The sequence below is a fragment of the Eurytemora carolleeae genome, unplaced genomic scaffold (genome assembly GCF_000591075.1).
Source record: "Eurytemora carolleeae unplaced genomic scaffold, Eaff_2.0 scaffold1281, whole genome shotgun sequence".
Classification (NCBI taxonomy): domain Eukaryota; kingdom Metazoa; phylum Arthropoda; class Copepoda; order Calanoida; family Temoridae; genus Eurytemora; species Eurytemora carolleeae.
Window position 1 is genome coordinate 62,696 of NW_019397168.1, and position 17,790 is coordinate 80,485.

The window sequence follows — 17,790 nt, forward strand, 5'->3', positions numbered from 1 at the left end:
CTTTTATCAACCTTGAATTTTCTATTATGACTTCGATACTAACCCTCTAAGTACAGAAGGTTCTTCTCATAGAATACACAGACAGACAAGATATCTTAACTCTTATAACCGTAACAGTAACCTTTTTGCGACAAAAGCTGGATAATTTTAAAAAAATGAAATTATCTGAATTATTTTCTTATTTGTTAAAATTCGAAATTTTACCAGTTAAAGGCCAGGAAATGGGGTTAGGTTGGACTTGGGCTTAATATGTTTTACGGCTGACAGATGAAATTTATTTCCGAATTGATGTCCCCCCCCCCCCCCCCCCCACCCACTTACATCCTTGGAGTTGAGCTGGATTTCAATTGATTCGAATTCCGGGAGAACTGTATAATTTGATTTTAAATTCAATTTGTCTAAACTGCATTTTATTCATCTCTTTCCGTATCCAGTCCACCACTCAGCATCTTCTTTCATAAAGGGCTGGGACGTCATTGTTAGAATTTAACACTTGTTACTCAGATGTAGGTTTAAAGGGTACCGTAGGGAATTTTACATGACACTCTATAAATGGAGGAACACTTTAGATTACGTCTTAAGATCCTTTAAGACTTCCTAAATGCATATTTTGATCACGTTTCCACCAGAAATTCAGAGGGGGGGGGGATGGAGATGAGCTAAACCTTTGCTTGAGAAAACCTTTGCTTTAAAGGTTCCCGGGATCCAAATTAATGAATTTACGGGGCCGCTGGTACAATCACCGATTCATAACCTTCCTGAATTATTAACTTTGAATCGGTTGGTTCTAATTTGAACCGACAGTTGGTAGTTCAGCAACGTAGCTCTAATTAATTAAATTCGGCCCCCAGGATTTATTTTTAAAATTGTTGAAAATAATCTGATCCTGGCTCTGTTGAGAGTAGGCGGACAAGGGGGAGCCGGAACCCCGTGAAGAACCTGTTGGCTAGGCAGGACCTAGTCACCAGGGAGGAGGATCTTAAGTACCAAGAGAACAAGGAGAACATGAACAAGGTTGACCGCTCTAGTAAACATAGTCACCTGGCAGCTGAAGCACTCGCTGGGCTCGCAAGTACAGAGGATTTTACGTCAGTACAGCTAAGGTAAAAGCTAGCTATCAAATAAAAAAAATTAAAATTATAATTTTTTAACGCGCTTTTTAACAATATTTCTTTTTTTACTTCATGTTTCTTGTTTTTGTTAGGAAGGATAAACTGCTGATTAATCAGAATATGCAACCCTACAAAGGAAAAATGCTGATACAGGTATGTAATATACAGTCGTCGTCGTTTATATCATTACAATGACGACAAGTTTAGATTTCAATTTTTGATTTATAGCAAGATTTAAGACAGCATAGATACATATAAAATATATGGAAACTTGGAGAAGTTGTCAATTAACAGCTTCACTTTGTTACTTGTAAACTTGCAACATCAAACATTTTTGTTAGAAACCAATTCCTAAATAAAAAAGTCGCCTTCATTGTATTAATATAAACGCCAACAACTGTATGTACGCTTTGAATATGTAATTGTACAATGTACGTTGTACAATTGCTACAAGTTTAAATTTCTGAAAGGTTGACTTAAAAATACGTCCTAAATATTTTAAAGGAAAAAGTGTTTAAAGACTGTATTTACCTCTGATTTGATCTCTAGACGTTCACAAAAACTGTTAATCCGTTGTATTAAAGCAAGGTTTTCAAACGATTTTTTATGTTTGTTTAAATGACATTTCTCTCAAGCTAAATGATGACGATTGTAAATCGAATATACTCTACATCATCGTTAATTGCATCCTATGTGACCAACAATTATTTAAGGGGTAAATTCATTTATTGTACCTTTTATTTAGAACCGCGATGGATGCTTCTTCAATATCATTGCTTCCGAAAACTTTTTTACCAAAATGTCTCAATAAGATTAGAATATATTTTCTTATATATACATATATCTTTACAGGGTTACCCACTTGTGCGATCTCATTATATCTATTCATTACAGATCGTTAGTAAAATCTCATTCTTGGGTATATATGAGGGGAAATATGTACTCACTAAATAATTACTTTTTAACTATACTGAAATTTATTATTCTAAAAGTAAAAAAGAAGTAAGTCATTTTTTAACAAAATCTAAGACTTTAGTCTGTGCGATTGCAAACTATAGAAACCTTATTTCAGTCTCTTTGTAAATTCATTTGGGATTGGAGTGTGGTCTTAGGACGTTCCTGATTTGATGTGATTTGATGTGATGTGATGTGATGTGATGTGATGTGATGTGATGTGATGTGATGTGATGTGATGTGATGTGATGTGATGTGATTTGATTTGATTTGATTTGATGTGATGTGATTTGATTTGATTTGATTTCAGGTGAAAGGCCGACGGTTTTGTCAGTGTAGACTGGTTGAACCAGTGGCAGCGTCCATTAACTCCGGGGACTGTTATATCCTGGTGACAGGGAAGGAGGTCTTCAACTGGCAGGGGAAGTTCTCTAACGTGATCGAGAGATCTAGGTCCGCAGAGGTCGCTCTCACTATCATTCAGAAGAAGGTAATTATAGTAAAACATTATCGTTATAATCATTTTATTGTTATAATTGTTATTATTATTATCATCATTATTATCAAACATTAAAAGCGTTAAAATTGAGTGGTAATGAACAAATAACCAGTATTCGAATTAAGTAGGCCCGAGAAAATTTGTTTTGCTCGAAATGGTAAATTCAACTACTTTTTGATATTCGTTCTTCAAATCTCAGGGATAGTTCTAAGTACATAAAAACTTACATTTCTATCCCAGTAAAAAAAATTTAATCTTTAAACTCTATTCTATGAATGTTAGACGAAAGTGATAGTTGTTTTTGTTTGGGCGGGTTCTAATGATGACTTTTTGATTTAACGATTGATTGATTGATGACCTATTGATTTGTTCAGGATCTGGGGTGTAAAGGAGGATCTAGAGTGCAGACTATAGAAGAGGAGAAGCTGGTTCACTGCTCTAGGGAGTATCGGAGGTTCTGTAGTGTTCTCACAGGATCAGAGGACAGTTTCGAGGCCAGGGGGGCAGGACCTTCAGAGGAGGACGAGGTAAGGATTCAATGAGACCTATAAAACTGTGGAATAGGAAAATGACATTGTATATAAAGTTGAATGTTTGAGTAGAATGAAAATAAGGAAAATGGGTCTGTGTACACTGAACACTAATCAATTGCTGTGTTTCATGTTTTAGTCCTTTAGTTGTCTTCCTATTCTACAGTTTTATGAGCTTCACATGTTTTAAGAATTAAAAAGGCTTGTTTAATGAGGGGAGGCCAAGATAGGAAATATAAAACCATTCTTGTCCATCTTAGTTCTACATAAAGTACAGAGTGTTTCAGATATAATGACCAATCCCAGTCCTTCACACTTAGTATAGGGAGTACCAGAAAACATGACATTCTAGTCCTTGACACTTATTATAGGTGTACCTGGAAACATGAACCGTCCTAATCCTTGACACTGTGTATAGGGAGTACCAGAAAACATAACACATCATCCTAGTCCTTGTCACTTAGTACAGGGAGTACCACTTAGTACACTTAGTACAGGGAGTACCACTTAGTACAGTACGCAAATATTTTCTAAAGTGCGCCGCACGCTCTGATCTTGAACACAATCTGCATATAGAATACGCAAAAATAATCTTGAATATACATATATAATTTGAAATTGACTAGCAGCATCTAGAATACGCAAAATCAATCTAAAATGCGCAAAGATCATCTTATAACTGGAAATCTTATTAGCGTACATTCTGTTAATCCATTCATCAATATTTCATTATACACATTACACATACATTATACAATAAATTTATTTATTTTGGTTCTACTTTGTTGACCATTGAATCCACAAATATTTTTGGTCTCGGATTTTTCCATCTGTTTTCTACTTTTTTAGTCTGATTATTCCCCCCCCCCCTCCTCTCCTATTTTTACTTATTTGCGTATTAATGGCTTGTGGTGCCTGTACGCAGACTGCGTAAAGGTAAAATGGTCTATCTATTAAATTAACATGTCAGTTGGAACACGAAAATTACCTTGTTGAATAAAAAGCTGAATTTACATTTCAAATTGATCTTTTTGTTGGTTCCGTGTCAGGAGCATTCTGCATTTATCATTGAAATATGCGTCAAGGTGGTATTACCGTGCGTAAAGCGTCATAAGAAGAATATTTTAAACATTAGATACACATGTTTCAATTTAACATGCTTGTTAGGTTCAGATCCACTTTTCTATGATTACCACCAAGCATGGTAACTGAATAAAATCTATTTTTTAAAGTTTTAGAGTGATGAGAAAGAATAAATTGGTAGAATTGCTTCATATAAGTTTGGTTGATTTAAATGTTAGGTCAATTTTTGTAGAAATTTTTTTATCTCTCTATTTAATATCTACGTTAGATATTTAAACAAAAAAATAAGAATTTGAAAAAAAAAGTTCTTCAGATTCCCCCTTCCCCCGGGGATGGTTCAAAAGAACCCTCCCCCCCCCTTTCCTCATTTCCTGTATCAAATCTTCCTTGGTCACCACAAAATCTTAATCTGCAGCCACAAATCCAATTCTTAATCCTCATCTAAAACAATCATTGTTCACGTTATAAATATCAAACTTAGCTTTCATTTTATCAATCTAGTGTAAACGTGAAGCTGATAACTTTTAATGGTCGGATTAAGTTAAGCTGATTCTCTCCTTGCAAGATAAATGGTCCATCTCTGAAGTTTTGCCCAAGTGAAAATTTTCCCGATTTTTTCAACTAAAGTTTCTTAGAAAATTCACCTACCCTCCTCCTCCTTCTCCTACCTCCATTATCTACCCCCCCCTCCCCTATTCCTTCTTCTCTCCTTTCGTACTTATGGTTTAAACTAATCATGTTAGCGCGCCCGCTCACTAACAAGGATGCAGTTTAAATTGTGCTCGTGGTGTGCGGGCATTTAACCCATTGGTTCCCCTCTCTATCTTTCTATCCATAATTATATATCTCCAGTTAAAGGGTCATTTAGAGAAAATCGCTAGCAGTCTCTTTATTAATTCGACTGTTCATCATCCAAAGACCCAAAGTCTTAAATTCCTGGATATCTGTAGATCCTTGTAATACACAGAGATATCAGGTGTAGGAACAATTTCGTGCTCAGGATTTATAGTTCAAATTTAATCCTAATAGCTAGTTAGAACAGGGTAGAATATTCTTCACTGTTTATTGCAACACTCGAGTTTTTATAAGTTAAAATGAATGAGACACTGATAAGCTAAGATCTAAGACAAAGATTTAGACTTTAAATAATTGTAAGAAAATGAAAAATATACTTATTAGATAGAAAATTAAGAAATTGGAAAACCTTATATTTTTACAGTTTTCTGTTTTTATTTCATGTTTCTAATGTTATTATATTGTTTAGGATTATGAGCAGAGTATAGTAGATGCTAGCTGTGTGTACGAGGTGAACATGTTGACCGATGAGCTGGTTCCTATAGAAGAGCACTGGGGTCTACCCCCTCGCTACTCCCTCCTCGACCCAGCCAAGGTTCTCGTCTTCGACTTCGGGAGCGAGGTGTACGCATACAGCGGGAAGAACGCGAGCTTCGAGGCCAGGAAGGTCGGAGCTAGGCTAGCTCAGGGATATATTAGACTATTAAGACAGATATTTATTTTTAAGTTGTTTATTTTCATAAGAAAAAACGCCATAATAACTGAACTGAATTTTCATAAATTGTATGTAGATTGTAGAACCTTTAAAAGCCTGAAGGCGGTTACATTTTGTAATGCAGGGGTATTTTTATAATTTCCCGCCCCCTTTTATAAGTTAGGAATGATTTTATTCAGGGTTTTAATCGCCGGGAGTTGGTAATTTTTAAAATTGATACTCCCCTTATGTAATATGCTTTAATTGTGAAAATAATCCCAATAACCTTGACCGAAAGTAATTATAAATAAAGTAGAAAGGAAAACCTAGGTTAAACATGAAAAAGAGATTTGGATCGGTAATAGTTTCATTTATATATTTATCAATTAATTGTTCTTTTATTTTGATGGGAAGTCGTTTACTTTTGGATTTTATAGATCAGTTTGGATGATTTCATTGTTAGAAGAAGGAAACTTGTGAGTCGGTTAAGATCAATCCACGAGGCTCAATAAACAACTTTAATTAAAAAAAAATCACTTCAAATAAGTTTTCAGCTTTCAAAAGTTTCCAGCACTGATAAAAGAATCAATTAACAAAATAATGTGTAATATGAGCGCTGCAACCTTGGATCAGATACAATTAAAATTAATATATTTTCACAGATTAATTAAAGTATCTTCAAGTTATTAAACGCAAAACTAAAAATATATTACAAGGACTTCAGTGTAATTCCAAGTGACCCTCCATCTTTGAATAGAGGCTCACTTATAAACCCTTTAAAGGATTTATCCACAATAATTTTTTTTTAAACTTAGAGTACAAAATTTGAGAACAGTTCCTTTATTTCTTGAATTGTAAGTATCTAATAAACACTGTAGGAGCTATGGAGCTCAGGTTGGAATTATGAAGGATGTAACCTCAATCCGGTTTACGGGGTTCATCGGGATATGATCGTCAACTCAAGGTAAAAAATGCGATCTTGAACTCGGCTCAACCGACCTAGAAGAAACTGACCTACATAGGTTTTCTGACCTAAGGTTTTCTGATTCAAGAGTTTTCCGACTTACATTTTAAATTAAATACTAGATTTTAAAAAAGGTTATGTTAGGTTAGTTCAAAGCGGGTAGGTGGTGATGGATGGGGGTTAGAGGAAATTATTTTTTTATTTCATTATGTTTCATTTAGATTACATTTTTCATAGATTTAATGTTGGTTTTGGAACTGTAAAAATACTTTGAAGATTTAAAAACTTTTTTTTCCAGGTTTATAAACTTGATTATGTCTTTAATCGCTTCTTTCGAATAAAACTTGCTACCCCCCCCCCCCCTTTTAAAAGGGAGTGATCGGCAATGTATGGTGGTAGTTGAACTGAGAATTTAGTATTGGATAATTTTTATAGTATATCATTTTTTATAATTGTGCTTTACCAACTTAATTTAAGGTGGCATGTCTGATTCACTGTGCCCGCTATAACTTGTATCTTACATAAATGTAAGAAGCAAATAATAAATTTCAAGCTAAAAAATGGATATCTCATTTATCTGTATCTGTCAGTGAGACATGCCACTTTATAAAAAAGGTTGCTTAGAATTACGACTGCAGTTCCGTTAAGAAGTTTTAGGAGTTTTTTTAATGTTAAAAGTATATTATCAGGCCGGATTGGACTATCCTGGGACGTATCAACTCTAATATGGAAACCATTCTCTTCAGAGAGAAATTCACAGACTGGCCAGATAAAACTAGAGTTATAGGTTAGTGCAGTTCCTTTCAGAGTTGAACATTTATAAATGCAGTTTATTTAATTCCAACTGGTATATTTAATAACCCAGTTTAACTATCGGCTTAAGCTCAAAAGTACTGCTTGATTTGATTTTATATCGTGATTAGAATATTAAATTATTTCATTTCCAAAAGACCAATTCAAGGTCAGAACTACTAAACAAGTTTGAGTCGAATTGTGAACTGTTGTTAGAATAAGAAAATAAATCTTATTCTTCCGTTCTTGGTTCAAATACTTATTACTAATTCATAAAATTCCATTTTTGGTTTAAAACGGGAAAAAACATTAACATTAAGCACATTTTATTTGTTTTTAAAATTTTGTTGTATGAAGTCTGCGTTAACATCGTGTACCAAACTCGCACTGTTTCTTAGTATTGATTCAAATTTTGTTTTAGTTTAAAGGGAGTGTTCGGGAAAAATGAAAGGGGGTATAGGCTTAATGCAAAAAAATAATCGCTTTTGATCGCTGCTAATCTTACTTCTATCTGTTGCGTCTATAAGGAGCAAATTGTTAAAACCGACTTATACCGAAGAACGTAACGTCAATACAAATGCAGAAAGTTGCAACATGTAACTCGGATCGTAAAAAAATCAATTTAATTCCAAACAAATCATTTACAACCAATAATCATCGATAATTTTTCGACGCATTCGTATTTAGTTGATATTTCATGATATTTTCTATTTTTTATCATCTGATAGTTACTTTTATTCCTTTTTCGAGGATTTTTCATAATTAAGACGACATTTTCATATTTTCCAGGAATGTTCGAAAATCCAGCGCCAGAGAAATATCTTTAAAAAACGAAATCAAAAATATTATAAAATATAAACTATATACAAATGTGGCGAAAGATAATCGATGACTATAGGTTGTAATATCTGAATGATTTGTTTGAAAATAAATTGATTTTTTACGGTCTAAGTCGTATGTTGCAATTTTCTCAATTTGTATGGAGGCTAAGTTATTCGGTATGAGACGTCTTTAACAATTTTAACAGATAGAAGTAAGATTAGTAGCGATCAAAGGCGCCTTTTTATCGCATTAAGCCTATACCCCCTTTCATTTTTGCGAACACTCCCTTTAATATTCCAGACATGATTTTAATCTTAAAAAAATACTCAATTTGGAATTTTTCTTGTTCTTATGTTATCCGCAAATATACAGTCAGAATTTATTGACAGTTATTTCAGACGACTTTACATATCTGGTAATTTTAACGCACAAAAAAGTCAGACCACATTTTGGAATTTGGAATAATCATATTTTTAAAATTAAATTGTAAAGTCGTCTAACTAAACATGAGCTATATATTTTAAAAAGTCATATTTGGTCAGGAAAGTCCGCAAACGGAAAGGAGAAAGAAGACGTTGATGTGAACACCCCTCCAAGCTGGGCCTGGGCCGACCTTGCCGGTTGGACCGGGGACATGATCTCCAACCTCGAGAGGTTGGACCCCGACCTCCAGCTTGAAGGATCCCACCTGGGTCGAGGCCGTGAGTTCTATGATACCGAGGAGCGAAGGCAGTATATAGTTGAGACCCTGGGGGTAAAATGTTGGTATGTAGAAGAGAATGATTCTCGTCCTCTTCCTGAATCATTTAGTGGACAGTTTCATTCTCAGGATACTTATGTAGTGCGCTGGAAATATAAGGTATATATTCTTCACTAGACCAGGTCAAAATTTTATAATTTTTCTTTTGAAAACTTAAATAAGATAGCGGCCAGGTGTCTTGCTTGCATATTGCATGATGTTAGCTACTTTCCCAAAGACATTTTCCCAAGTGGCACATCCCAAATGTTTTTTACTTCGTGGCAACTTCCCAAATGTGTAATTTTCCAAGTCTATCCTAGCCTCAGCGCTTGGCCCCTTGCATGTTTCAGACGGAGCGCTCGGCCCTGAGAAGGCCTAACCTAACTTTTGGGAAATTGCACAGTTGGGAAGTTGTCACAATTGGGAAATTGTCATTTGGGAAGTTATCCTTGGGAAAATACCAAACATCTATATGGATAAATAAGTTGTCAAATCTGTAGAATATTCTTGAAATATCTCTGTAACAGTCCCCTAAAAGAATTGGTTTAGGTTGCGTTGACCGGACGGAACCTGAAGGGAGGAGCCTCCAAGTACAGCGCTGTTGGTAGAGATCGTTGTGCTTACTTCTTCTGGCAGGGGGAGGACAGTAAAATATCACTCCAGGTAATAACAGAAATAATATATTTTTGGAACTGTAAACGTAATTTTATTTATCCTCCATTGAAAGAGACCATTCAACCAATTCGAATCGATTCGTTGTGCAGCGTCAACATTTTGCTTAATTTGCTTAATTTGCTTAATTTTACTATTTTTCGAGAATTTTTATTAGATTTAAAAAAACTGACCAAAAAACTATTTTTATTCAGGGAGCGTCTGCCCTGCAAACTGTTGAACTGGATAGTGAGAAGGGTCCCCAGCTGAGGGTTCAGGAAGGAAATGAACACGCGGCATTTCTCTCTCTCTTCTCAGGGAATATGATCATATACAAGGGGAGGAGGGGAGAGCGTAACTTTAAGGTAAACCATTATCACTTGATAGACTGTCAACGAATTTAAAATTATGCTCCACTCTAACTGAACCCTTTAAAACGAACAGTTTTTTACTTTTTTTTATAGAAAATGTTCAAGCTGAAAAACCAATGTTCATGAAGGACTTAAAACTTGATTCGGAAACTTGGATGCTGTTGGCAAACCCTCACATTTTTTATTTGATTTTATTTACAAAAAGTTTTTAATAAGTAGATTTCAAGAGTTTCTAGATAATCTTAAGTATTGATAGATTCTTATAAACTAAAATATTAAAACCTCCCACCAACCCCCCTTTGCAAAACAACAATCTCAGAAAATAACTAACTATCTTAGCCCCACCTGACTTGGAAAAGTGTACACATGGGGTTGTTGGAATAGAGAGGTCGGGGGTCCAGAGTTTTCATAATAATCAAGAATTCTGCCAAAAAAGCAAAAAATGTTTTTAAATTTTCTGTTTTATCTGAAGGAGTGGCGGTTGTTCCTGGTTCGCGGACAGGAGTGGAATGAGACTTATCTTAAGGAGATTGAATGCTCCTGGAAGAATCTCAGATCTCAAGGAGTTTTCGTTCTCTGCAGACGAGGTATTTCATTTAATTAATTTATCCTCAATGTTAGTTTTGTTTTGTTGTCTGGGTCGTTATTGCTTTTTTGTTTGTTTTTGTTTAGCCCTAGGTATTCTAATTGTTAAGGGCATTATTATCACTTATCGTTATTATTTTTATATATATATATGTATTTCATATATAATTTTTATTATTATTATTATAATTAATATTTCTTTCGTCATTATTTTTTAATATTGATTAACTAGAAATACATAATGGAAAACGTATAATTGTTGTATTTAGGTAAATTGTATTTATGGATCGGACGGAACTCTGCCCCCCACCAGGTGGAGATGGGAGAAGAGGTTTGTAAACGTCTAGCTCTTCATCTACCTGGAGAACTAGGACTAGGAGACTCAGCAACCCTCTCTACACTCCAGGATGGATCAGAGAGCTCAGAGTTCTGGTCTGCTCTAGGAGGAGATAGAAACCTCACTAATCAACTCTTCAGTAAGAGAAGTTTTAATTAAAACAAATCCAAAGAAAGACCATTTTNGGTTGAAATCCAACATCCAAGCCTTCTTATATGAATGAGTTTTTTACCTGTTGTTTCGGAGGTTTTATTGTATTACTTTTTCTAGGTTCTGATATTCCCCTGGTGGTGACCCCTCGTCTGTTCCATATGACTAGCGTGCTGGGTAGTTTCGAGGTGGTTGAAAACCTACCGGAGCAAATGAAACTAGGTTTACCCAACCCTCTCCTCTTCTCCCAGGATACCCTGTACTCCGCGGAGCAACCTGGACTGTATATGCTGGATACAGGACGGAGAATCTATTTATGGCAGGGTTGGATGGAACCTGACTCAGATATTCCTAGCGAAGGAACTGCCAGCGGGAACAATACTGGTTCAGGTTGGAATAAAATAAAAAATTTAAAACTTGGATCCAAATTTAGTTTATTCCCCGAAAGCGAATGCGTTGAATTGGTCTTTTGTTGAATAATTTTTCTCTTCATCTTATTCTGCCCTTCCCTACAAATATGAAAAGTTAAAGAATGATATTTCTCTTTTTTTTAGGAGGGGGGATGAAAGGGTTCTCAAATGTTTTTTTATCGTCCTTAATCGTTCTTGATTAGTTGTATTCTAGGTTTGGTCCGATGGCATGCTGAAAGACGAGCAGCTATGTCTAGTATCCTGGACTACAAGAAGGAGATTGAGAGAATGGAAGGAAGGAAGGAGGTTGACCTGCTCCTGGTCTGGGCTGGACATGAACCTCAGGAGTTTATCAACTATTTTCCCCAATGGGAGATTAATCTTGATGTTAAACTCTATAATACAGAGGTTAGTCTAGGGGTTAATCAGATCATAACTTTCGATTTGATTATTTCAGAAATCTAAGTCTGTATTTTTGTGGTACTCGATCAACTATTTTGATAATAAACCCCATTTCAAGTTTATCTAGTGTAATTGTTAAAGCGCTATCTCTAATACAATTACTGCTCTTGTCCTCTATATTAGGCAATCAAAGAGAAGAAAAATAATTTAGTTAACTTTGCTTTTGAAATAGTATTTTCAGAGTTTTAACGTAAAAAATGTTTTTTTTTGTTTAAAATATATTGTAGTGGGTTGAGGATATATATCAGAAACTGAGCAGGACTGATTAAATATATCGTAGTGGGTTGAGGATATATATCAGAAATTGAGTAGGACTGATAAATATATTGTAGTGGGTTGAGAAGGGCAGCCTGGAGGATGTATATCAGAAACTGAGCAGGACTGAATACTCCTGGATGGAGTTACAAGAGAGACCCTTCCCTCCTGGAGTAGATCCAGCCAGGATAGAACATTATCTTTCCAGCAACACATTTAAGGTAATACAAAATTTATTAATTTTTTTTTACTTTAAATTCTGTTTCTAATAAACTAGAGAAAATAAAAAAAATTTAAATGGAAACATATTGTGGCATTAATTTGCTAACCTCATTTTATATGTTTGAATTTCGTTCAGGTTACAATTTATTTAAGAATACTTACATGGTCTAATTATCTTTGCCATTGTTTAAAAAGGCTATATCATTAAAAACTGATAACTTTAAGTTATTTCTTATTTGCCATGTCTATGTAAGATTGAAGTTTTACTTGTAAAACAACCATTCCTTTTATTTTTAGCAGCCGCCCCTTGGTAGGATTCTTTTTGTATTTAAAATAACAAATAATAAAAACCGTTTTCCTTTCCCTGGCAGAGGTGCGTACTAAAACCCATGTAGACAAGGGTAAGTGGTTGAAGCTCTGCGTAACATAGCATACAGAACATGATACTTTGACTGTAGGTTGAATGTTAATAATAATAATAATTTAATATCTTGTAGATATTTCATTGAGACACAACAGAAAAGTCTAGAACCAAGAATTACGGAGCAGGCAGGAACAACTGACAGTCGACTGCGACTGCTTCCACTGTAATCCTATATTCTCTATTTTCAAACAACTTTTATTTAGGATAAATTTAAGATGAGTAAAGAAGAATTCCAAGCTCTACCGCGCTGGAAACAAATCGAACTCAAGAAAGATGTTGGCCTATTCTAAAACGGTGGCGCTTACTCTCAGCTTGTAGCGCCTCATACATGATGGTGGCGCCTATTTAAACATGTTAGCGCATATTTCAAGATGGTGGCACCTATTCTAAAAAGATGGCGCCCATTCCAAAATGATGGAGCTTATTCTGAAAATGTGGCACCTTTAAGATATAATTGGACCTATTTATACATTTTCCAACCTAAAATGGCGGCTTTATTTTTCATGGATTTTATTCTAAAACGATTGATTCCCTCGAGAAGCCACCCAAACTAAGCAGAAAAGGAAGATTCTATGAGAAGTCTGTTCAGTAATTAAATACAGTAAACGCCTATTTAAATTGTAAATTTTAAAATTAATTTTACACAGATTCTATAATGTTGATGTGTTATAAACAGTACACAGTACAAACCGTACTGTACAGACCAACCCTTCACATAAGCTCTACAATTTACTTTGTACAATTATCAACGTAACAATCTCAAAAAATATGTTTTCTCTCTTAATAAAAAGAACCAAGTTTTATTTAAATCGCGCAAATGAGATTTATCGAGAAAGTTAAAGACAACCCTTAGAAACCGGTTTTTATAGATGCCGGTAGAAATGGTAGAAAACACCACACAAACCCCCAAGCTTAATACCGTGATACCTAGCTGTGATTTTAACGCTGTAAATCTGCCTTAATTAATATTATTAACACAAATACATTGTAATCGTGGCATTAATTAAATATTTATACAATTGTCCACTTTGTCTTCATTTTTATTTATATTTCAGATAAAAATTAATAATGTTCTGGATTAAATTGTAATTCAGTTTGTGTTGTTTTAAAAGTTAATAATGAAGCAATCAGATAGTAACACAGGAACATTGGAATAAAATAGTTTTATTTCTATCTAAAGAGTCGAGAAGTATTTGAAGCAAAGAGAAGAGAATATATATATTAGAGGGGAATTTACTAGAAAAAGGTGTAAAACGCCCATTTTGTTGTACTGTTTCCATACTGCAGGTGTACTTCACATATTTATCTATTTAACCTTTTGGGCCCTAGAATATCATTTTATAGAAAATCTAAAATTTATGTTTAAAGAAAACCAAATTATAAAATAGGCTGGTTTCATAATTGACCAATGATCATTTCACATAGACTCTATGCCTTTCACTTTACAAACGATGATTTTCCGTTATAACTATAAATCAAATGATGTTTTTATTCACCTAACTCTTTATAAAGTTTATTTAACAGCTTTAAAAAATTCGAAATTGAAATGGATAGTCTAGGGAACATACTGTATTAATGTACTCTACTGCATATAATTTGTGAACATTTACATGATTTGTACACTTTGAACTCCCTTTCAGGCTGAAAGGTACTGAAAAAATTCATACCGAGATATTCTTTAAATTCCCATCTAAAATATATTCTATTCTCTATGATTTGAAGTTACTTGGTTCAAATCCATTTCGAATAATAATTGTCCTGATGCCTGGAAAGCTTGATCTCGATATCCAATATGGGCACTAATAATTTGAAGATCAATGCTTAATCCCTGCAGGGTTTGACCACCACATGATATAGAAGAGAATTTTATTTAAACACATGCCTGCATTAGATGAAGATCAATGCTTGATTTCAAGATTCAAGATTGATTTTTATATTCTCTACTGCATCAGTGGTCAGTAAAGCCCTGCATATTTGTGCCCCAGTAACGTTATTCCAAATGACCCTCATTATATGTTAGATTCACAACGGTACCTTTAAAAGCTTTGTCAGATCAAGAATGATCAAGCTAGTCCTGAGGCCGAATTTATAGAATTTGAGCCGCGGCTTAAATTTAAGCCTCGGCTCAAATATGGCTGGTTCCGCTTAAAATCGAATTCAATGATTTAAGATTTAAGCCGGCGCTTAATTGAAACCGGTTTTGGGGGGATTTGAGACGCGGCTTAAATTATTAAATTCGGACTCTGTTTCTCTCTTTTTATTATATAAAAGTGATAAGTGTTTTTTTTGTATAAAACAATGGTTTTGATTGTAAAAATTTTACACTTTAAATTATATTATTGATTAGGGTGCACTTGATAATCTGGCATATCCTTCTTTGAGTAGAGGGACTGTTGTTCTAAAGATGGTCCTTTTTATTTTAAAGAATATTTTGCTGAAGATGGTAATTTTTATTTTAAAGAATATTTTGCTAAAGATGGTCCTTTTTATTTTAGAGGTTAACTTAGGGTTCCTCTGTCCTTGCTACCAGGATCAACAAATTGGAAAGACTGGAACTGGAAATGAGTTAATGAGATCAGATCAGTCAGTCAGTTGTTGCTTTGCCCTAGTGTAGTATAGTCGTGAGGCAGGTAGCTCCGGAATGCGTCTTGTAACAAGAGCCGGTGAACCATGTTTTAGGTTTTTTTGTAGAATATCTGAAAATATTTCTTCAGCGTTATCCAAAAAAAATAAATAATAAGTTGCATATTAAAACAGGCAACTTAAGACTCAACTCTTACCATTATAATTGTAATTCATATTTCATGGTTGAAAATCTTATTCTGAAATGAAATAGACCATATAAAAAAGCATAATAATTTCGAAATGGAAAGTTTATTTAACTTTTAGAAAGAAGATACGAGTTCACTTCACTAATAATTTCAATTTTACGAGATTTTGTTTATTTATTTAAGAAAATGTGATATTTGAAACATGTGATTGATTTGAAACAGATTTTAATTTAACATTAAAATAGACAAAACTTTATTTTACTTTTAAAAATCCTGGCTTGTTAGACTTTTAAAACAGAGCTGAAAACTTTAGAATGGTGGATATCGAGATTAATGCGTGATCCTCTCTTTTTCATAATATCGAGACTAATCAAATCTTGTACTTGTATCCTGAAAAGTGTATAAAATTCAACCAAAGTATACAAAGCCGATAAACTTGAAATTTTGCGCGCCATTTAAGATTATATACAGAAATGGGAGGAACTCTCTAATTTAAAAAAAAAAAACTGTTCTTGATTTTTCTCTACAATATCCAAGAAAGAACGGTTTAAGAAGTAAATCAAAATTGGATACTCAGATCAAGTAACCGGGATTAGGAATATCTCATTCTAAAGTTTTCAGCTCAGATTGTTTATTTTACTATTTTGGAGATTTTACTTTTGACGGAAGATAAAAGTATAAATAACTTGTAAAAATATTAATTATTGGGATCCGTCTTAGTATACGATTTTTGGACACCCCCCCCCCTCCTATCAATTTTGTACATGACCACTTATTTTTCAGCAAAATTATTATTTATTTTTTATTATTTTAGGGTTAGGCTAGGTTAAGACAATTTCTGGAGCTAGGATAGACTAAGAGGCCGAGCGCTGCGGCTAGGACACGGTAGNCGTTCTCTTGGAAATTACCAATTATTTCAAGCAGCTTTAAAAGAAAGATTTTGTGAATTTGAATGAAGAAATTTTTACTTTACTTAATCTACTTTAAAATTTAAAATAAATACGAATATATAATTTCACTTTGTAGAAAGAGTTTTAATTCTTTTATTTTATAATATTTCAGAAAAGTGAAATGGTTATTCTATGTCGAGAAGGAGAGAGGGTAGAATGGATGCTAGGAGAACCAAAATACCGAACAGAGAAGGAGGAGGAGGAGAAGAAGAAGGATATGTTTGTTGGGACGGACATGGAGAATGTGATCCTGGTTGGCCAAGATGGCAGGGTTGAAGATGGGAAACTAGAGAGATGTGTTGTAGCTTCTAAATCTATCCTAGCCTCTGTTAGGTACCGTTGTGAATCCCGCATGCCATTCTTCTTCTTTTTTTAATACGTACTCCTTTAAATGTCTATCTTTTTACAAACGGTTTTTCTATTATAATATTTAAAACATCACATCTGCTACTGCACCTCTTCCCCCCCCCCCCATTACGTCAGCTGGCAAATACTCAATATTTGGGTGAATTACTATACTATTTGTGGGTAACCCTGTATTTGATTTATCATTGAAAACTCTTAAATTAGGATTTTTCAACACGCTACTCTTGACTAAATCAAGGTTCTGGCGTGCTACTGGTGCCCCTAAATCTTTTCTATATGGCTGTTAAAATCTATTTATATATTTAGATTTTTCCAAAACCGCTGTACTTTCTTGTGCTTTTGCAGTAAAATATATGCTTTTCTTCCGCAATAGCTCGCTGTCATGTAACAAAGACTACGTTTAAATATATATCGCGGGATTACAGAATCCATTCAAGGACAAATATATGAACTGGAAAAGTAATTTTAAATTGAAATCATTTTAAATCAATGCAAGTTAGAATTGATTGATGCAATGTTTGTAATTGAATAGATTATCAGGAATTCAGAATATGTTCATTTTGTCCATTCTCACCATGAAACACAAGACAAATGCATTTTAAGAAGAGTATTGCGACAAAAACCACTCTCCCTCCCCCTGACCCCCTAAACTACCCCACTGTGGGTGTGGAGGGGTGGGGGGTATGATTTAATCTCTTGTGACATTTTCAGGAAGGAAGGCATGCTGAAAATTGAAACTTGAAATTAAATATTTGGAATTTCTGGGCTTCACCGATGGCTATAGTTTACACTTGAAATTTAGTGCTGGGGTTTTATGGAGCTAATCTACACGAAGAACACCCCACCCCCCCC

At 34.3% G+C, this 17,790-nt stretch overlaps 1 protein-coding gene across 1 annotated transcript in view; it reads left to right on the plus strand.

Moving 5' to 3' along the window:
* LOC111712458 (serine-rich adhesin for platelets) overlaps positions 1–13,877 on the plus strand; it is a 65,565-nt gene extending 51,688 nt beyond the window's left edge. Inside the window, exons 35-50 of the mRNA XM_023487069.1 lie at positions 906–1,103; positions 1,205–1,265; positions 2,377–2,556; positions 2,940–3,092; positions 5,443–5,661; positions 6,546–6,631; positions 7,321–7,418; positions 8,788–9,104; positions 9,534–9,647; positions 9,851–10,000; positions 10,479–10,593; positions 10,861–11,067; positions 11,199–11,468; positions 11,703–11,896; positions 12,283–12,426; positions 13,055–13,877. Coding sequence (XP_023342837.1) covers positions 906–1,103; positions 1,205–1,265; positions 2,377–2,556; positions 2,940–3,092; positions 5,443–5,661; positions 6,546–6,631; positions 7,321–7,418; positions 8,788–9,104; positions 9,534–9,647; positions 9,851–10,000; positions 10,479–10,593; positions 10,861–11,067; positions 11,199–11,468; positions 11,703–11,896; positions 12,283–12,426; positions 13,055–13,141 — 2,593 coding nt within the window. The 3' untranslated portion in view covers positions 13,142–13,877. The remainder of the gene's footprint in view (positions 1–905; positions 1,104–1,204; positions 1,266–2,376; positions 2,557–2,939; positions 3,093–5,442; positions 5,662–6,545; positions 6,632–7,320; positions 7,419–8,787; positions 9,105–9,533; positions 9,648–9,850; positions 10,001–10,478; positions 10,594–10,860; positions 11,068–11,198; positions 11,469–11,702; positions 11,897–12,282; positions 12,427–13,054) is intronic.
* The last annotated feature ends 3,913 nt before the right edge of the window (positions 13,878–17,790 follow it).